The sequence below is a fragment of the Gavia stellata genome, chromosome 16, assembly GCF_030936135.1.
Source record: "Gavia stellata isolate bGavSte3 chromosome 16, bGavSte3.hap2, whole genome shotgun sequence".
Taxonomy (NCBI): Eukaryota; Metazoa; Chordata; class Aves; order Gaviiformes; family Gaviidae; genus Gavia; species Gavia stellata.
The window spans coordinates 1,383,150-1,405,523 of record NC_082609.1 but is presented as its reverse complement, the minus strand read 5'-3'; the positions used below and the strand labels follow the sequence as shown (position 1 = coordinate 1,405,523).

General features: G+C 40.6%; 1 protein-coding gene across 2 annotated transcripts in view; it reads right to left on the bottom strand.

Annotated features, from left to right (window-relative positions):
• The window catches only part of NR3C1 (nuclear receptor subfamily 3 group C member 1), a 66,611-nt gene that overhangs the window by 18,785 nt on the left and 25,452 nt on the right, over positions 1-22,374 (bottom strand). Inside the window, exons 2-3 of one of the 2 annotated variants that reach the window (XM_059825140.1) lie at positions 7,710-7,882; positions 3,515-3,631 (exon numbers count right to left, since the gene is read on the bottom strand). In XM_059825140.1, the coding sequence (XP_059681123.1) occupies positions 3,515-3,631; positions 7,710-7,882 (290 nt within the window). The remainder of the gene's footprint in view (positions 1-3,514; positions 3,632-7,709; positions 7,883-22,374) is intronic. The other variant, XM_059825139.1, reaches the window with a different exon arrangement.

Here is a 22,374-nt window from a genome sequence, read left to right as displayed (position 1 = left end):
TAAAATTATAATCAGAAGAAATATATCTGATAAGACCAAGTATTATGCAAGAATTGTTATTAGGCTACGCTACCAGACCTGACTTAGATAAAGAGTTGTAACTCACAAAAAAAGAAGGTTGAGATAATGTATTTCTTTACAATTTATTTTCAAATATAAAAATACCACAAATTTAAAACCCGCTCCTTAGGGCCAATTACAGAAGATAATCCACGCAGATAAGCTCGGCATGGAAATAAAAGCATCCAAGATTTGCTGTTAGAAACAAACAACCCCCCAAACCCCCGCCGCCCTGCAGTCTGGCATCCAGCGAGGCTGTACCGGCTTCCTAGTTCACTGCACACGTTTCCTGCCCGCTGGGCAGACGGCCCGCGCACCTGAACCACCCAGGCAGTCCACGTCCCGGGAGGTGATGAAACGTTCCCACCACCACGCTGACGACCAAACACTGCCCGGGGGACATGGAGACCATGCACCTCACTCCTAAAATGGGATTTATGACGACAGAAACCACTGCAGTTACAGAGCAGGGCAATGAGTATCAGAAAGAGGAAGAGATCCTTCAAACAATGGAAATAAATTCAAAATGAAGACAACAAAACCCCCATAAATTGCCAACAGTTTAACTATAAAATGCAGTATGAAAGGCCAAAAAAAAAATTGTGAGATGACTTTTTACAAGCGTAAAACCTAGCAATAAATCTTTTTTTCAAACACAGCAGAAAGAGAAAGGGTGCCAAAGAATGCCTAGGGTCAATTAACGATGAAAGCGGAAATGAGAATTCAAAGAAATAAATGCTACAGTACAAAATAGAATTATTCTACTGTATAAATCTCTGGTAGCTGCAGCTTGATAGTTGTATGTTTTTCCAGTCCCCTACACCCAAAAAAACATGCAATAGAAAAAAGAAAGTTCCAGAAGAGGGTGGTAAGTAGGGCCAAAGTTATGACTGATGATAAACCAGACTATAGTAGAAAATTATCAAGTAACATGTTTCTAGTGTACAAGGAGCCACTTTTGTCTCAGCACAAGAGCAGGTAAGAATTAAAATACTGCATGGTAGGTATTATTTATTTATTTTAAAATAAGTTAGTCTTCTACCCATTACCTAACAGTGAAATTCACTGTAGGTATTAGAAACCTGGAGATACTCAAAATGTGACTGGACAGATTCATTGAAGAAGTCTACCAGCAAGTAAGGCTAAGTGAAAGGGGCCTTCAGATTGACATGCTAGGATATTTTGATCTCTTGCTATTCATTAACTGGTTTGCTTATCACCATTATTTATGCACTGAGGATACACCTGATGACTTTTCAAAAAGACATTACTGTCTAAAAAGTATGCAAATTTAATTATCTTTTAAACGACAGTAATTCCTGAACTGTGACCCTAAAATAGCCAAGATCAAAGGAACTCTTTTTAGTCTCTTCTGCGCTTTATGCTGCCTTCCCGTTTTCTTTTCTAGGAGTTCTTCTGTACGACGAATTCACCATCTGTTCAGACCTCTCCAATAAACCGTCATTTTCATGGTTGTTTTTCACTGTTCCACACTACCTTGGGTTCTTCCATTTTTGCATTGCTGAGTTTCTAGATCTCTTTTCCCTTTCAGTCATAAAAGCTTCCCCCTGCTCATTTTCCATCAACTTATATAACAAATCCATCCTCCAAAAAGTCACTATTCTTTAGGATTCTCTGTGCCAAAATTTAGGCAAGTGAACTATAGTTGGAAGGGCTCCAAGCTACATGCGGAAAAGTGCCAAGTATCAGACGTCATTCGATTTTAATTTTCTTTGGTGCAGAAAGGCAACTCAAATAACACATCCTAGAGGCTGAGATAGCTATATTGGTGTCTGCTTTAAAAAGAGTTCACATAAACTGATGCAGGAATGCAAAGGCTTACTATTAGAGTCATACACATAATAAGGTGCTTCTTTCATATAGATAAATACATGAACATGATATATGCATTCTGAAAACAACTATGGAGAGAAAAGATAGAAAGAAGCCTCAAAATGAAATGTATTCTTTTCCACCTCAAAATGAAAATTATGGGTTTTTTTTAATTATTCTGAACTTTCTTTAGGCTTTACTGTTACCTCTGCTTGCTGCCGGCCACACCAGCCCCAGCTGGGCATCGCACCTTTCCACCCTGGACACCAAGAGCAGGCAAGTGGACTACCCTGCTATTACCGCTGAAGCGCAAGGTCCAGCCCACCGGGAGCGTCGGACAAGCTAAATCTGGCTCCCGGGAGACACTCGTTGACACCCTCATGTACTTTAAGGATTTGTTTTAGAACCCACTGTTGTCCATTTTGGCTGTAAGAGATGTAACTCGCACCCTGCACACAGACCACAGTAACACCTCAGCAAACCGACCAGCACCCTCCCTCCCCTCCTCCCAGCAAGTCTCTACCATGAGGTATGGGATGTACTTGTAAGCCCGTCACAGAGGGGAAGCATTTCAGAGCGCTGGGTTTTTGCCCTTTTTTCTGAAGGAAGGGGCACGTAGAGCCACCTGCAGGGCAGAAAAACTGGCGATTCGTCCTCCTGAGAGAGGTTGGAAGCAGAGGAGGACGAAAGGACAGGCTAACATAGACTCCAGTATGAGTATCATCTCTCTCTTTCACATCATTCACCACTTAGTTTTACCAAAGGGTATCTTTACTGACTGAAACGAAACTCTGTTCGTATTTGTATCTGACAAATACATTTTTGACATTTTTATTTTATCTGACAATTTTGATTACAAGTATCACCATGATAACTGTGCTAGTAAGTACTGTATTAATCTCTACAGCTCAAGGAAAAAATACCAAGCATAAAACGTAGCTGACACTAATAAAAATGGTTTATGCCATTTTACAACTGCTGCTACATTTCTAGTTGATGTGGCCTGCAGTTTCTCATAAGCCATCCAGGACTTCGCAGAGAACAAATACGTACTGGTACATTCAAATTTATTTATTTAACCTATCTTTTCTACAGAGATTCTGACAGACATTTAAGAAGCAGCCACAGAATGAACAAAAATAATTTCCTTTTCTTCAGTTTGAAGATACAAGCTCTACTCCAACTTTAGATCTGTGTCTCTGGGCTTTCCCTCTCATCTCTGGTTTCAGTGTCAGGACATTCTCCTGAATAAGGATGGGCAGGCGTCATACTTCCCTACAAGAGTTCTCCTACAGTTCTGCTGTCTCAGATTCAGTGAAAAAGCAACAAGATACGTGCGCTGACAGGAATAAAAAAATAACTCTGTTTTGTGTGTATGACTCACTTCTGCTGAACATACTGAGAGACAGAGCGGTTGAGTATGGATAGGCAAGTACAGGAGAAATTTCAGTGTAAAAAAAATCTTGCTTTTCATTAAAATGCTCATACACGCCATAAAATGCAGTACTTACTTTTAGCATATTAAAGTGCTGCTCAAATAATTGCTTTAGCTTCATAAGCAGCATGACCTTTATTGTCTAGGACTCAAAAATAAAAAAGGGATTTGAGCATTTTAAGTTACCTTCGAGGTTCATGCCAGCTTGAAGACATTTCCGGTAGCGGCATGCTGGACAGTTTTTCCTCCGAATTTTGTCAATAATGCAATCGTTTCTCCCAGCACACAGGTAGTTATGCTGCCCTGTGTTCACAAAGACAAACAAAATAACCATAAGCGCTACAATTAGAGTAGTAGATGAAGTCATTCATTCTTTCTGTAACGTCAAGGATCTGGGGACTATGTAATACCTTTACTTACTGTACTTCATTTCTTGCAAAATAAGATCAGTATCCATACGATTTCATATATCTATACACTGAACAGATTTCCCATATTTAGACATCAAAGTCAATAAATTTAGGAAGAAATCCTATTTGTCAACATCAAGAAAATTCTATTTTTAAAACTATTTTTCTCTTACATTCCTCAAAGTTATCTTCTATAGCATGTTTCTGATTTCCCTAAATAGTTCCATAAGAGATGCAAGTAATGTTCATAAACACATTTTGAAAGTATACATGTCAACATTTCTACAGATACATAGACACAGCTTTCATAATTTTGAAAGTCATGAAACCTCCTCCTTGTTTAACTTAGAGTCTGAACTGGACAAACTTAAATTCTCTGACAATTTTTATGGATTCACAGATTCAGAGCAAAACTGACCCTAGAAATATGGCAACCTGTGCTACATAAATTAAAATAACTGTATTCCTTAGCTGTGAAGAGCAGAACAGCAGAAGAGAATCTTAATTATTTGAATTATACAAATAATTGTCTCAGGATAACTTTAGAGGAAGGTATTACTGAAAGACATATCCTGCTCTCAGATAGGGATCAAACCCCAGATGTTTCTTTAGAGGGGAGAAAGCTGCTACCTAGGCTTTTCCACTGTATTTCAAAGTCCTGATAGGATAATAGTGAGAGAAACAAACGTATTTTCCAAATACTGAGTTATTAACAATGGAGTCTAAGAGTCTTCTCACAGAAAAACGAGCAAGGTTAAGGAATTTGTTTCAAGGCAGCTGTGAAAATTATGGGTAAGCAGAGTCCATTACTATGGCTTTAGTCAAACTTCTCCAGCAAAGTGTTTCAAGTTCCTTTATATTCTGAGGAAACCCTAAACATTTTTCTGAATGAATCCCCCTTCCTTTTTCATTTGAAGAAGAGGAAGCCTTACTGACCCTTGTGTCATCTTTGTGTTTAAAATAACTTAGAAAATAGATCCATGATTCATGATGCTGTTTACCATTAGCATACTACTACGTACAGAACAAATATACACGCGCACTCACGAAAGACAAACCGATGAATAGTTGTCATCACTGTAGCAGAACAGAGACTGTCATTTCATGTCTCACAAAGATGTACAATGAGACCGTGGTTTCACACAGTCAATACGGATGCTTCAGGCGGAGATTCTCCTGAGCTGTGCCATCTTTTTGCCTAACAAACAGCTTCATCTCCGTGAAGGTACTGTTTGGTTTCTTGTATTTACTACTTACCTATTCTTGCCTTTTTTAGGTGAAAGCTACACTATTTCTGTGTATTACGTTGTATTAAAGCCCTCCTGTCACCTGAACATTTTGTGGAAAAAAGAAGGGAAGCTGATGCCACCTCCTGCTTCACGTCGTCTGACTGCTGCCCAGAGGACGTGCCAGTTGCACAAAGGAATGCATTTCAGTTATCTTTGCTGCTCAAAACCCAAAGAGACTTCACAAACAACACACTGCTAAAAACCGGTATGAGCAAACGGAGATGTTTCCAAGGGAATTTACAGTAGATAGGAGCATTTTACAGAGAGGCCAGACATTCCTCAATCTTGCAGCGCCTGCAGCACAATTCGGCGCCTGGGGCTCTGAAGCACTGTGAGACCGAACGAGTCTTTGCTCATTTGAGCACACCGGTGTGTAAAAAGGTTAGGAATTGCAGACAAAGAATTTTGGGAGATGGAATTAAAAACGCTGAAGAACAAGGACAATCTGGAGCACAGCAGGAGGCAGAGGTGGTGGGGGAATCTGAAGCGGAGGGGAGGTGTGAGGATCTGAAGCAAGGCGAGGAAGCGGAGGTGGAGAGGAGCGGTGAAGATCTGGGTTGGCAGCAGGCTGGGGGTAGGTAATGTGCTAGGAGGTGAAAAGGGTTGGTTCTGGGATCGTAAAAACTGAATCGTGAGGGCTCTGAAGCACCACGAAAATAAGAACTAGAACAAGATGGCTTTGGCCATCCAGGGTTCCTGAAAAGGACCCTGTTTGCATGAAGAACTGCGTATACATATACAGTTGCTGTCCCACCTTCATCCTTCCTCTTCTCTAGATCTACTCTTTCATTGATTTTCTAGATACTGGTGCTTCCAGTTTCTGTGCCTATTTCCCTCACAGTATACAAGCATGTAGACAAAGCTACAAAAAAGGGTTTCAGGCTAAAGGCTGGATAACCACTGTGCAGAGTCAGCTTGATCTGTACACTAACAGGTGCCTGGCAGCTATTAGTAAAAAGGATATTGCAGAAACAAATTCTTCTTACATATGTTCCTAATAAGAAAAATACCTATAATAAGAGACAAAAGCAAATTATATGTTCCTTAAAGTGACCACTAGAACTAGCAGATCCTGGAAGAGCTCCTGAAAACATCCACAATATCTAATCCAAAGGATTAAATTTGGGATAATCTGTGGAACAATAAAAATGAAAGTGGAGGTAAGCCTTGAGCAATTTATTGCAATTTTTCAGCTACAAGCCTGCTTACATTTTTACCATTAATACAGTTGATATAAGATGCAGAAGGTCACATCACTGATCAAAAGCAATGACTGTGTTGATTTCTTCATGTATTGGTACTTTTGTGATTTGTTTAAGCTTGAGGACAGGCAAACCCATCGCTATGGCGTACATGCAGCTGCCATATAATGCTTCTTCTGAGGGATATCCGGTGACCTTATTTTAATCAAAGATACAGACGATGACTTGCTTCAAATACAGAGCCTGGCTCTAAATGGGAGTGCAACTCCAGACAGGACCAGTTGGGAGTCACAGAGAGCCCAAGCAGCTCAGTGCTTTGCACTTGAGCTCATATTGTCTCTTGTTATACTTCAGAAACAGCTTCAGCTTCCCACAGAACTGACACCCTCTCCCCTGTGACTACCAAGAACTGTGACACGAACTTGACTTTTCCAATCCCTCCGAGAGGCTCTGCATTTCCATGAGCTCCTTATTGCCTCCAGCGAGCTGGGAACTGGGAGAAAGTGCTTCTTCTGAGAGACTGAATGGTGGCTCGTTTTTGTCAAAACAGCCTTCCGTCTTCTTGAGTGAAACCCAACTCGCAAAAACATTAGCAAAAAATGATAGTCTGGTTCACTTCAAAATACCCAGGAATGGCTGCATGAAGAAGGCATGAGACAGGAAACTCTGTAAGGCTGTAACTAAGACCAACGTAATTTCAGAACAGAGGAATCGCTATCCTTTCATAGACACTGAGAATATACTTTTCTGCATCTCTCTGATACCAAAGTGAAGAGTCAGACATTGAGGTACAACCTAGCACGTTACACAATGGCTACTTACACAGCTCAAAAATGACAGATTACTTATTCTGCTAGGCACACTACAGATTCACATTTCGGTTTCTGTCATCTCTGTTTTCTAGAATGATTTTCTTATTGTGATTAGAGAGAAATCTCAATGATCCAAAACCACACGCATGTTCCTGTTATCTAGCTACCCCTGCAAATATCATGCACAGACATGTCTAATATAATCAGTATTGCTTACAGGAAAAATTGTAAAAACTATCATAATTTTGCATACAAGACATTTATGAAGTTTTGCATACATTTTTATATACAAAACAGCTAACGTTAAATTTAAAAATCACAAACTTTACCAATCTAACACACAGAGATAAATATCTGTATACAAATAGGACAAATAAACAAAAACAACAGTGAAAGAAAACAAAAGAAACAAAAGCCAAGACAACAATACATCCTTTTACACTGTGAGTGAATGGGAGCATTTTATAAATGTAAATGGAATCTATGCTTCAGATAATCACACCATTATCAATGTTATTTACTACGAAAAGATCAGTGATACAATGCATGGGATTTTCCAGCAGGATTCTAGCAAAAACATGGATTCCAGGAAGACTAAATAGACTGGTTTTGAATGTGGATGATCCGTATATGGATTTTATATTTTTCATCAGAAAAGTCATCAAAACATGTCTTACCTTCCACAGCTCTTTTGAAGAACACTTTGCAGCTGCCACAAGTAAGAACACCATAATGACACCCAGAGGCCTCATCAGAGCAAACAAGACAAAGCTTGGGAGGTGGTCCCGTAGTTGCTGAGGTTGTGGATGGAGAAGAGCTTACATCTGATCTCATTCCAGGGCTAAAAAAAAAGCATAAAAATACTTTTAATTAAGATCTGCGGGATACTGACAAACACAGTATTCATAACTGCAAGAAATGGACTGCCCTTATCCTCAAATATTACAGTTCTGCACACAAAGTTCACTAGAGTCTGAAACAGTTAACCAATGAATTCTGTAAAACCTAAGTAAAGCGGTATGGATGTTTCACGGCCTATTTGACTAGGTCAAGATTACTTCCCTGACACACCTCTGAAGCTAAGTTTCTTGCACAATTATCCTAGCCTCTAAAATTGACTCTTAAACCATGCTCTCTTTCCATATTGTTTTCATTACTGCCACATTCCCTGCAGCCTGCACCGAGTCCTACAAGAGCTTCCTTTCCAGTATCATCACAGAGTCTTCTGCTGGGATACCATTATGCAAGAAGCCGTGCAAATTAAGCCATATATTGATATATATTTACAGTAACAAATGATCATTTCGCCCCAGCATTTCAGGAAAATAGTATCTATTCCTAATTTCAGGATCTGGTTTTCCTATGTAAACATACAGGGCATCTACAAATGAAGGGTTAGTTCTTTAACCAAATAAAAAAAATCATTGTTAGAACAATAAACAATCTACAGTAATCACCTTCGAGCTGCTTCTAATCACAAAGGCTGAGCCAACAGTGGTTGTGCCAAAGTTCAGAGGCTAATCGTATTCAGCACATGTAAACAACATAGCCAAAACCTGACACGTTACCTGTTGAAGGCTGCCTTGACACCTCCTTGTTGTAAGGCACGTTGTTGAGTTTATTTTCACAAAGATTTAAACTTTTAAAATGCAATTTCTATACTGTATGCTTAACTTGAAGTGATTTGCACAGAAAATTTTGTCCAACAGGGTTCCAGCCGCTTTCCAGACGAAGCTAGAAAGTAACACTTTTTTTCAGTGTGGTGCCTTTACTCTGAAACTCTGCAGAACATCCACGCTCCCTAACGTGGGCCCAACATTCGTACGTGGGCTGGCTTTTGCATGGAAAATTCCTCTTCCTCTCCTCAAGAAAGTCTGACCAGATTTGGTCACACATTTTAAAAAAACAGTAGCTCTCAAACATTCACAAAAACCTTAAAATTCTGGCCCAAATTAAAACACTCCAACACCTGGGAGGCTTCACTTTTGAACAGGTCGCCTTTATACGCCCCATCCCCAGAGAGCAATTGAGAAATGGTCCGTACGGTGATTCCAAGGACTTCTGCTGTCGTGCTTGCTCATACCGGGAGGGAGTTAGGTAATAAAAGCAGACACAAGGAGCAGGAATCCTACCACTCAAATACAGAGGGATAAAAGTCAAACCAGAATAAACATGTCAATGAAATCCACACTTTGACAAACGTGGAACCAGAGGGCAGAGAAAAGTGAAAATTACTTGTGTTAGGGAAAAAAAGTGAAACAGTACAGACACGCAAAGACCTAAGGTACACGTAGACCCCCCTAAAAAACAGAGCCTGCGATGAGCTAGGGGAGAAGGTGACCTGTACCTAAACTACAGCAGAGAGGGCTGAGCAGAAAAGTACAAACCAGACAAGAACATAGCAACAGCTCGAACAGGCTGGAATAGCTGTGGGAAGAGGGAGAGAAGAATACGACCAGAAGAAGGGTGGTGCGAAGGCTTCAACAGGAAAGGCTGGCAGCGGGAAGGAAGTAGAACAAGTCAACCTTGAGGAGAAAGGGAAGAAAAAAGGCCACCCAGGAAAGAACGCTTCTTTCCAGAACTTGGAAATGAACTCAAAGCCGTCACATCACGCCTTAGCGTTCAGAAAATATCTGTGAAATGCTGCAACACTTCTACTCTATTACTCTACAAAGAGGCTGACAACCATCATTAGCTAGTCTGTCAACTAAAGTGGCAGTCACCGATAGATTGTAATCCTGTTTATGATCCATATGATGACTCTTCTGTGTTTTCTAATTAATTTGTCTTCTTTTAAAGAGCAGAAAGCTATAATAAAATACTAAGGTTGCACAATCCAGCACTCAACATCCAAATAATGGCAGAATGTAATTCAACCCAGTTACATTTATTTGATGTCCTTACAAACATGCATCTTTAATTACATGCTCATCCTGATTTCTACAAAGCATGTCTGCCTTCCTCAGCCCAGAGGCACTCTAGGAATGAGTACTGTAACGATGGAAGCCACTTGCCTGGCCCCATCTCCTCTGATGAAGAAATCGGCTGATAGAAGCTAATGGCTATGGGTTTGCAGGAAGAAAAACCTCATGGTTAGGGAAGCTGAGAATTCAAATCTACTTCGGTCTCTTATCACAAAGCTGTGCGTGATGGTATTTGGTTAATACAAACCAAACTCTTCAGAAACAAGCAACTGACCTGTTCTCTGCTGCCTTCATGCCCAGCTTGAGATCTGGCACGTACTTTGAAGGCAGGCACACTTCAACATCAAGTCAACGGAGCTGTGCTTTGAGCTGAGTGATGGCCAGCTCCTCCGGCTGAAGAGACCCTTCCCCGCAACCAGAACTGGTGCACACGTTCAATACGGACCATACACGTATTGCACGTTTGGGTGCTCCTGCCCTTCCCAGCAGATCTCAGCTTCACTCTGTATTCGGAGAGGTAAGGTCTCCGTGCCCTTTGGGTTGCCTCAGGAAGTACAGAGCAGACCCCCACCGCTGCCGGAGCAGTTCACGGAGCAGCACAGCCTGCTGCGAGACCTCGCGTTGTCCCCAGGTGCTGGGCTGCAGCGCACATCTCCTTCGCTCTGGGCAGGTCTGCTGTTCCACTGCGGTTTCAGGAGGAATCCAGAGGCGAGAGGGCAACCCCAGGCTTGAGAGCCCCTACTTGGTTCTTTGCTCCCTCACAGCTTTCCTGTCTAATTAGACAAATAATTCTGAATACAAAGCTTTGCTTCCTTTCATGTGATACATATATTACTTTCTTCTGTTGTGTGGGGTTTTTTTTGTTCCCTCCACCCCCCAGCTTATGGATCCATTTGGAAAGAGGAATTAAATTGTTTCTCCACTTTGCAGTGTCATATGCAAAAAAACCAAAAAATCAAAACTTACTTCAAAAACCAACACCCCCTCCCTTTAAAAACAGTAATCACTGGCCAGTCAAAAGCTACTGTAAATTGCCTTATTTTCTCTACAGTTTTAGGCCCAGTAGCTCCTTTTCTTATACTAAAAATCTCAAGTTTAAACATTTAAATATAGGCTGGGAGCCTATGATTTTAAATAAGGAATATATAACTTGAGAACCTCATTTCATTAAAATGATTAAAACCAGAAAAAGATGGAAACATCTTTCTATGCATAGTTTCGGAGACAGCTAATTCAGATACAAAAATTAAACTCTCTATACCTTACGAATTTCTGACAAAAGCACTTTTAAGGAAACATTCATCAACTGTCATAGAAACTCTGGTAGCGCCAAACATATTGCACTGAAACTTTTCAATCACCTTTAATTTTTAAACAGGGCTCATTTTCTGTACCAGTACCATAGAAAATGTAATATGAGAAAGAAAACAGATGATATGACTTACAAAACTAAAAATAAATTATTACATTGATTAATAAAGCAGTAGCCAGCAATCTAATCTGGGCTTCTGGCATATCTTTTCAAGCCTGGCTATATCAGATAAGGCCAATATTTACTAACTGTGTGGAGAGCTGCCAGACACTGACAGTCCCCTGGTTGTGTAAAACACAATTTTGCTTGCCTGGAACATGGAGAACAGGAGGGATTACAGTGCGTAAGGACTCCTGCAAGTGCTACAACAAACTGGCTTGAGGTTTAATATAATTCTTTTACCTATAAAGTTATACGTAGTAAAAGACAAACAACCACTTCCTAAGGAAGAGGTAAGGGAAGGAAGTTACGCTCTGAGATAATATAATAATAAAAAAGTTACTTTTCAGTTATTTGCAGAAATGTTTTTAAACTCAACTAAAACCTAACAAACTATGATTCTTATCTAAGTAAAAGAGAAAGTCAAGGAGCATAGATAAGAGAGGAAAAAAATTCCAAATTTTAAGGGTTCCAAATCTGCAAAAACTTCAACTAAGTTTTATTTTAGGAGGCAAGGTGTTACTTGTTTAAGGGTACTGAGCTCCCTTCCCATGTACTTTGAGAAACTACTTATACATAATCTAATTTTATGCATTTGTATAGATACACTTACTGTTTCCAGTCAAGGAAACACATGGGGGTAAAATGGAAAGACTTAAAGAAAAGAAGGTGCAGCAACAGTAACGAGCTCAGTAGAAATGAAGTTGTTTAACCACAGCCATTTCTGCGTTAATCATTTACCAGAGATTTTCAAACCAGGCTCAAGGTTCAAACTTCAATAAAATCGGGTGTGGTAACGTTTACGGTGGTGTGAAGTTTTCCTTCCTCGGGGTCCCTGTCCACCGCGGGCCACGTTGTCCTCCCGCGGAGGCCGGTGGCCAGGGCCGGGGGGGACGGGCGCGGGCGGCCGGGTGAGTCGGTCACCCCAGCACCACGCTCCCGCGGCGAGGCCGTTAGAGCCGGGCTGTCAGGTACGGGTGACCTGCAACCAGCGACAGACATCTGAGCAGGAAGATGTGGCGGACAGCTGTCCGCTCTTCTGAAGAAACCCTCCTCCAGCGTAGTTGTTCATTACTGAAGAGAACATGCGCTTTCTCCTCTTTCTTCTGTCTTTGCGGTGAAGAATATAAAACCTCCCCGATACAACACAGAATGCGCACACTCCCACACGCTGAACCTACTAACATTATAACAGGATTTAAAAAAATATACTACCTTCCTGTTACTTTACATTTTTAAATGAAAAAACCCTCTAGTGAGATAATGAAGAGACAAATACTTTCAGCAACTAAAATTATTAGTCACTTACAGCCTACAGCTCACAACTCTTTACCAGCACGTGAAAGTTTGGGATGATCAGCTGCAATCACATTTTGTCCGAAACCATGCCCAGCCCTAGCACAGTTCTGCTGAAGGGCAAATTCTTTTTAAAAATGCAAATTAAATTAGCACCAACAGCAAGTTACACACGTGCAATGAGACGAGAACTTGGTTAACAGTTTAAAAACTAATTGCATTTAAGGAAAATGGCTGTGAGCTACAGAAGAGGGGAAGGAGCGTCTGGGGAAATCTGTGGGGCTGCTAGGCAAAAAAGCAGCTGGCACCTTAGCAATTTTCACCTTTTAAAAAAAATCTACCCTGAAGAGAAGTTCAGGGGAAATGCATTATACAAGTTTTTTCCAGAGGTACAGACAACCGAGGTAATCCCTGGTGCTATCATAAATGACAAAACCAGAACACTTGCAACTGGCTCCTAAAAACCTGTAAGGAAGTGTTATTCATGTCCAACTGCCAACTCGGAGGAAAGAAATGGATGCAGTACGTCTCAGGTTCAAAGAAACATCTCAGAATTTGACTGTATTTATTTTGACTAGTCTTCTGATAAGACCATTCATTTTGCTCCTACTTCTAATCTAACGCTTCACACACAGGAGTTGCGCTCACTCACGCTCTGCCCAGACCGCAGTACAGTGCACACCATCAGCACTGGTGTTCCAGCTTCAGTCACCTTGGTATCGAACTCACGTATTCTTTAAAGCGAGGTACTTATCTGTGTAAGCAGTATCACCAAACTAACAGTAAAGAAACGATTTTCAATGTCATTGCCATCTGGGCCTCATTCTTATCGTCTAGCAATGAGAACAATGTAAACACTCAGCTGCATACACCAACTGATTACATTTTTTGAATTGCTTGCTTATTTCTTTATTAGCTAGAGAAACTACTAATTATTTTTTATATCCTCTTAGGCAGGAAAGTAGTTTTCAGTTCAAGCAGGAAAAAAATTCTCAAACAATACTATTGACATTATATTTGTCATTACAATATTAGAATAAAAGCCTATTTGCCAAATGAAAATAATTTTAAAAACTGCATTTTGCTGAGACCCTGAACCACTGGTTATGCTGGTCTCTTCTGTCTCTTGTTAAAGAGACTGAAAATTGGTACAAGCTGGTAAGAAGGACCGTTCTCCTCCCAGGCTGCCTGCAGACTCTACGAGACACCACAGCCTCTGGTGTGCCCGGCGCCCGCCGCGGGGGCACGCAGCTCAAGCACTCTCAGCGGGCATTAAACACGGGGCGATTTACCCAAATCAGAGGGGTCTTGGGGGCTGACTCAGACGTTCCTACTGACTGCCTGAATGTACAAAACACCCACAAAACAAACAAACAAGCAAGCCCTCCAAATAAATTAAGAATCGGTAGGTTCTGTATAAAAGTTTTCTTTCCCGTTTTGTACTGAAAGTGGAGAACTGAACTGCTTTGCTAAAAGCACGTTCTTGATTACAAGGATGTTGGACTTGTTTGATGGTTGGACTTGATGATCTTACACGTCTTTTCCAACCTTAGTGATTCTGTGATGTCCCCAGTGATGCCATAATAAATTAAAAATCTACTACAGATTACAGTATTTAACCAAAGCCTGCAAATAAAAGCATCCAGTATTACTGTTTTACAGCCCGTTTGAAAGCCAAGAGGATTAACACCATTTCCTTTATCACACCCCCAGATAAATGCCATATCACGACTTGATAAACCAGGAAACCAGATTTTGAACTAACGGTCTAGTTCTGTGCACACGCCTATAACACAACCAAGATAACACCAACATGAGGAATGCGTCACCCAGAAAGGCCATGGCCAAATTTGCTTCGTTGCTGGGTACAGAAACTCGTGGCAGAGAACCACATTATTTTACAATCAGATCGGCAGGTACTATCGTGCCTCCTCCTGACATTACCTCTACATCCGGATGAATTTTGTTGCTAACTTACAGTGGAGTACTGGGATTCTAATTCACAGAAAAATTTAAAATATGAGACATACCTACAGCAGCAAAGTCTCACAATTCATCTCTCCATCTGCAGAACAACATACATTTTATCATTCCCTTTAATACAACTAAAGCAGACTGTACCATTCATTGTTTTGTATAAAGTCACCTCAAATACCCTAAATGTTTTTGCTTATGTTTCCAACAACTCAGGTACATCATAACAAGGACACTGACCAAAGTAATGTCCTAGTTCATAACAAAAAAGTGACTTCAGTTCACACCAAGAAAAGGCTTTACATATATCAGTTATGAAAGATGGTACGTATAAAAATACACTTACTCTTGGCAAACAAAATACCTTTCTTAAGTATTGTTGTACAGAACCAGTCAAACCTTGATGCTGGTGAGGTTTTGATCAGTCCAGAGGTCTTAAAGAACCTGAATTGCAAACCTGAGCTCTGTTCTCCGTAAGTATATGAAGAAATAGTATTTCCCTAGAAAACCCAAGCCATACAAGCTTTGGGCGTGCAGGAAGCCCTGCCTTCTCCTGCGTCTGTCCCAAGCACACGCCTCACCAGCCAAGCGCTCTCCTGGAAGCTCGCAGGAGCACCGCAAGGGCAGCACGGGCATCACGGCAGTCTGCGGCTGCTGGAGGAGGGACACGCTCACGCCCCGACACGGGAACACCACACCCCCCACGCGCTGGCTGACACGATCTGCCGCTCTGGAGAAGCAGATACAGTAATTATACGTGTTTAGTAGAGCTTCAACGACAAACACGCGTTGTTAAGAATAGGCTTCGCAGGGAGCTTGTGTCTTTCTAACGTTAGGCAGAGGCAGCAGGGACTATCATGTGAAGCGCTGTTGTTTAATTTCTCGTAAATGATACTCTATTAAATAAAAATAAACCCTGAGAGCACAGGCAAATACCAATAGCATGCTAACAGAATAAAAATTTGCAGAGGCTCCTGATACAGCGCAAGGGAAGTAAAACCACCATATGAAATAGCGCAGGTTCCCTATGGGCATCGGGCCCTTTTATCTCTCGAAGGCTGCACGATATTTATTCCACGACCCGAGGAGGTGCGTCCAACCGCCGGTGGCTCGGCGCTCTCTTTAATTAACACGCCAGCGCCGGGTGGGCTCGGAGGAGCCTCCGGCAACCCCAGAGCCACTGGCACCAAAGACACCCCTTCCCCCTGCTCCGAAATGGCGTCCGCTACCATTTTAGAGCTTGCACAGGAGTGAGAAAGAAACACTAACGCAAGTGAGCGACACGACTTTTTTTTCCCTTTTGGATACTCTCCAGAACGTAAAGGTTTCAAGGGCACAGGCAAAGCTTTCTTGGAATGGATAAATGGTAATTGATGTTGCAGCTGCAACCTTAGCTAGAGCTCTTGGGATTTCAAATGTACTACAGTCCTAAAGTATTTATGACCAGAATATGATAATTAAATTGTATGTTCTAAACTTCCACATTTATTACAGCGCTCCAGTAAAGCAGCCAAAAAGTCTTACCTTCAAGGGTAGGACTTAATTTCTATATGAATCAATTTATGCATATTTTTCCAAAGGGTGTTTGGTTTGTTTGTTTGTTTAATGTCAGTGTGTATCCTTGCTTCCTTAAATAAAGAGATAGCAAAAAAAAAAAAAGAAAAAAAGAGTAAGAAGCCAGTACCTTTATACTTAAATAAAAATTTTACCTAAAAATACGGAATGAAATCATCCTGGGCCATCCTAATTCTTCATGCTTTGCTGGATAACAAAATATACATTTGATCTACATATATTTACAGAGAGGTTGTGGATCATCTAAAAATTTGACTTGCAAGAACTCAATCTTGCAGATATATCCAGCTTCATAGGCATACGTACACCCACTCTGCGTTTACAAACTAAGGTGCAAGCAGGTGCCTCTGCAAAAGGAGACCCTAATTAGGAAGGCTGCAAGACTAATATGCACTCAGTAGAAGAAAGCTCAAACGTCTAATCAGAATTTGATTTATATATATTTTTTTTCATTTTATACACAAAACATGAAATTGTTCCTAGTCCATTCAATCTCTGCAAGCAGCAAACACCGTTTCCGATCTCAGCAGCTGCAGAGATACGTTTTACCTGTGTGACACTTTCTTGGAAGCAGTTTCTTAGTTTTCTGAACCTTGCAAACTAATCAAAAGCCAATGTACCCACCAAAAATATATTATCTTAACACAGGTCCTTTAACACACTAGTTTCATTTGCTAATACACTGAATTCAACAAGACAGCAGAACTGTCGCACAGAGATACTCTGTCGTTATTAGAACAGACCCGTGAGCTTGGATCAGCCACAACACATTAGCTTATCCCATACAGTCAGCATATATCGGCAAAGTATTTTAGTCCTTATTACAGCGTCCTTATTAATGTTGTACCAGAGGAACTTAAAATATTAAACAGGATTTGTTCCATTAATGACCTCAGCGTGAGCTATGTGCGTTGCTCTGGTCTTCCCAACGTGAACACTTGTGTCAATCACAGGACTGCAGTTGCAGGCTGCCAAAATGATGTTGCTAGGAAAGAAGGCAAGAGACATCTGGAAAGCTGACTCGAACGTACTTGGAAAAATATTAATGGTACTGTAAGAAATGCAGTAAAAGATTAAACTAAACTGCAAGAGTCACAGAAAAGATATTTTAAAAGCTGCAGGATAATACTTGCATAGTCAAATCGAGTCATAAAGCTATAAATAAATTTAGACTGGTAATTAGAAAGTTCATTTCTACTACTATGGAAAAAAAAAAAAGACTCTGCTGCTGCCAGTGTCTAACAGTCTAACAGTAATCCTGACTCTGATTTTTATGCATGCGTACACACAGTCTTATTCAACACAGTTTGTGCTTTTGTCAGCACTGCATAACTATTTTCTGCTTTGCCAGAAAAAATAACAATTAAAAAAAACCCCAATAAACACAAATAAGAAAATAGAAACAAAACCTTAATTCTTTTCTTCTGAGGGGGGAGAGGGAAAGATGGAAGCAGGGCAAGAGGAGCAGAAAGGAGTGTTTCTTCCTTAATCCTCTCTACAGACCTTTACGGAAGCTCTGTTTAAAAGTGGAACTGATACTAAAAGGAAGTCAAGATGGCAAATTCTTCAGTGCACAAACTCCATTTCCTTGTCAGTCTGTACGAAGCCTTGCATGATGTGTCTTTACCCTTGGCATAGGTTTTCACGCTTTTTTGTCAATGAAAATAATACATTTACATGCGGAGCAGTTTATTAGGGAATATTAACCAACGTGTTGCATTCTGGGCTCTGCTTCAGTGGAAATACATGGCGAAGAGGGACGGGGACACGTGCCAATTTTAGGTTTGGGCCTCAGTCCATTTGATGCGGATCCAGGATGACTTGGTTGACTGTTGAGTCATAGGTTGGTTCAATTGACATTATTTTACATTCGACTAGTTATTGTTCTTTAAACTTTGAACAGGAGTCCAGAAGCTCAAAAAACACCAGTGAACCAAAAAGAAAGGGGCCAAAGCAGAGTTTAAACAAGACTCTTAAGCAAGAAAAATACTCTCCTTAAATGACACCTAGTTTTAGCAGAGATAGCTAAAACACCTACCTCACAATTTAAAAAATTTCTGTTATATTACCAAATATCTGTAACACCCAATATTAACTTCAAAATTACTGACAAAGTTCTGAGATATCCTCCCCCCCCATTAACACAAAGGTGGGAAGGAGAAGCAACCCTTTTCCCTCCAAAATAAATAAATCGGTGAATGACTACTACGTTTTTAACAGCTATAACAGCAAAATATTCCTGAAATATTAGATAGTCAATGTGCATACTGTTAATTCACTTCAACCAATACTCAATCTAAAACTGAAAATAAAAAGAAGAAAACCCCAAAGTTACTGTTTCAGTACTTAAGGCAGACTTCTACGCGGGGTTAAGAGAAGCCCATAAACACTATCGGTTTATGTTTTAAAAACATATGCATGTTTCACAGGGATGTGATCAGAAATGAACTTGCTACACAGATGCGCGTGCATGTAACAACAGCAATTTCTACTGAGATTGCTTCCTCTTATTTTCAACATGTCTACTTGACTCATTTTTCTCCACTCCATTTTACCCCAACTTCAGCTAGCAGGTATGTTTTCAGTAGGTTTTGATCGCCTGTGAGGGAAATTCAATGTTATATCCACTTGCTTTCAGGAAACTGATCAGCAGCTAAAGGAACAAGCAGAGGAAGAACGTGAGCTACGCTCCGTAAGCGCAACGCAGTGTGCCGGGAGACCGGCTTTGGCACCATCAGCTAGCAAGGAGGGAATCAGCTTTCATAACAACTTCCAAGAGCACGAAACCCAAACAAAACCCAATAAAAACATCATAACTTGGGTACTGCGCTGGAAGACAAAAGTACTTGTGATGATTCTGAGATGGTAGTCACAGTGGATGACGACTGCAAGATGATGCTCTCAGCGCTAAAGGCCAGAACTGAGGTTCAGCGCCAACTTAGTATTAAGCCTTGTGTAAGGTGCTACCCCTGATGCGGGTGGATTATGTTCCACACTTAGTCATGAGCAGTAATTTCACTTGAAAGGGTAAAAATTCTTTCTTACCACAACAGAGAGAGAACAGTAATTCTTGCAGGAAAGATAAAGAGCAAATTCAAAATTCTTGGTGACTTAAAAATCAGGAAGCAGCAGCAGGAGAAAACACCGCGATGGCATGCTGCTAAGTTCCCCAAGGGAACAGCTAAGACCTCCCACTCTGAATGCTTATATTTAGGTTTTTGGTGCATTTTATCATTCATATCCAGACCTGCATGTGTACACAACAGAGCTTAAAACCGAGCAAGCCTGTCTAAAGGTGTTCTCCAAAGTCTTACAAACACTTCTAATGCCTTTAATAACACAATTTCATTTCATGTCAACTGGCCTCTGACACATTTGATGCAAAGAATATACACAAAACTGCTCTTCCCCACACACAGACATGTAGTAAGTTTGTTTATTGACACAAAACCAGCCATCTAAATGTGTAATATTCTCAGAAGGACAAGCAACAAGTAGTACCATAGACCCGCAAGATGTGTATAGCTATTGTAGGTAATTTTCATGGCACTTTTAACCGAACTTTATTGAATTACCTAGTAGAGTGCTGTAATTACTTTTGTCAACACTATTAAGCAATTACAGATACAACTTCTGCTGTAACACGCATGCAGAGTTCGTTATCATCTGCTTTTATTTCCACTCGGCATCCTTGTCACACACTCCAGACTATCAAGATGCTTCATCACATCCCTCTTGTTGCAGATTCCCGGACCTTTACAAGCACTTCTTGCCTTTTTTTCCCGCCACGATACTTTTAGGTCTTGACTTCTTTCTCTCTCCTGGACTTCTCATACTATTTTATCCACTTTCCTCTGTCCTCTTCCTCCACCCCTCCCCATCAGATGAAGGAAGCTCTATTCCTTCCTTGCTGAACCTCACACAGTTTCCTGGCCACATTGTTCATCGCTGCCTCTTTGTGTATTTTCTCTTCCTGAGCAGCACTGGGAACCCCTCCCAACTTAAACTCCATCTGTAAACTTCATTAACAGGCTGTTTACCTCTCTCACATAACTATCACGAAGGTGACGAGGCAGATGATCCTAGAGTCTGTGCACACCTATCTCCACACCACCTCTTTTCTCCGAGAGAATCTCCTGTGTCTTACGGACTGCTCTGCCCATTGTACGGTTATTCCAAGTTTGAAAGAGTGGGAACGCCAACATTCTTTCAGGAAAGTATTAAAAGCTTTCCTGGTGGGAAACTATGTTTTGCTTTCCTGAATTTCAGTGTTCATTACAACTAGATGCACTCTTATAAAGGTCGTGATGGCGATTACAGGTCCTTTACAACCCATCACTATCTATCATTATCTTTCAGGATCTTTCACCAACAATTTGGTCACTCAGATTTGCTAGTAGAATAGGTCATGATATCTCAAATAGAAAATTTTAACTGATTGTAATTAACTATGGTAATTGTTCAAGATTTAATTAATGTAGTATGTATTGCAGTCACATCTGAACAAGTTTTTAAGTCACTGCTGTTTAGTTTACAAAGTCTGTTCCAAGTAAGAGAGTTGTAGCATTCCTTATGGAAAAATGGAAAGCTTACTACTGAAATGGTAGTAAATGAAATAAGGCAGAATTCACTGCATGATGATTTTAGAAGAGGCTAGAGATCGTTCTACTCGCCACCTGAAGAAAACAGGTGTTTAATTCAACTTTTAAAGACTGTCTATTAGCCACTAGGTCCTTACTTCCTTACAAGAAGAGAGACTACTAATAGAACAGGTATTTCATCAGTTTGTCGTCTTTTTCATGAAACCAAACAACATAGAAATACAAAAGTACTAGCTACAGCTCAAAAAGCAGCAAGAGTTTCAAAGCACAGAAGGTGCTATCAGAACCTGAGAAGTGCATACAAGAGATGAAAATCTGGCAAAGCCAGAGACAGAGGATAGGGAGGAAAAAAAAGAAGGTTTATCTGCCAATTCCTCCAAACATCTCTGTTACCTGTCAGATGAACAGTCAATCACTCAACCCTACCTTTTAAAAATATTTACATAAAGCAAAGGGGGGGGGGGGAATACCCATGTCAATCAGGTATTATTGAGAAGACCCCACTGTGGTACAGTGTTCATTGCCATAAGCCCTAGCTTCATAATCAGCTTTTTCAGTAGTGAGCACTACAGAAACAAAACCAAGCAGCGTTCAGACTCCTGTGGTGCAGACCCCACAGGAGTGCAGTCATACAGCCAGGAACCAGCTTTTTACTCCAAATAATTTACTGTTGCAGTTTTAGATAGTTGAACACACCTTCTAAGACAAAGTCAATCAACACACTAACATTTCCTGCTCTGACAGACACTCCGGCAGCAGGCAGTGCCCTTCATACGGTATATACCGATGCCCTGGTCCTAGGTACACTGAAGAGAGGTGCCCCAAGACCCTTGTGCAATGATCGAGAGAGCGCAATCCCTACCACGAAGATCCAAGTCCTTTCCTTATTAATAGCTGAAGCTTAGCATGGAAAAGGAACCAAAAGGAAAAACTTGAAACTCAAGAAACTACGCCCACATCTAGAAATCACAATTTACAGATCGTGTAAAAACAAAATCATTTTCATAATGGTAGTGTCCATATCTCGAATTGTTTTAAATGCTGTACCTCTTGCTGCCCCTCAGCATCAGTTGGTCTGAGTCTCGCTTTGGTTTGTAAGTGAAGTCAGTAACTGATACCTAAAGATACAAACCAAGTTTAAGAGAGAAGAGATGCTGACACTCAGAAAGTCTTAATTTTTCAAATAAAAAGCACATTATGGTGCTTTTCTTTCAGATAAAACACAACATTCTGATTTTAAATAAGCATTTTTCATATTGCAGTAACAGTAACTTGTACTGTTACTGCATCTTCAAGAGACATTGATCAAATGCTATAGCAAACTTCAGTCCTGTATGATATTCTCTCTCATACAAAAGCTTTTTTGCCCTTGTAAAGCTTTTCTCAGATTCACGGGGCTTCAGAGAAATTAATTCAGTAACAAACATCTTCATGAAACAGGGAAGTGGTTAATCTCTGCTTATTTTTAACGGAGGTTGAGACCGAAGCTTCA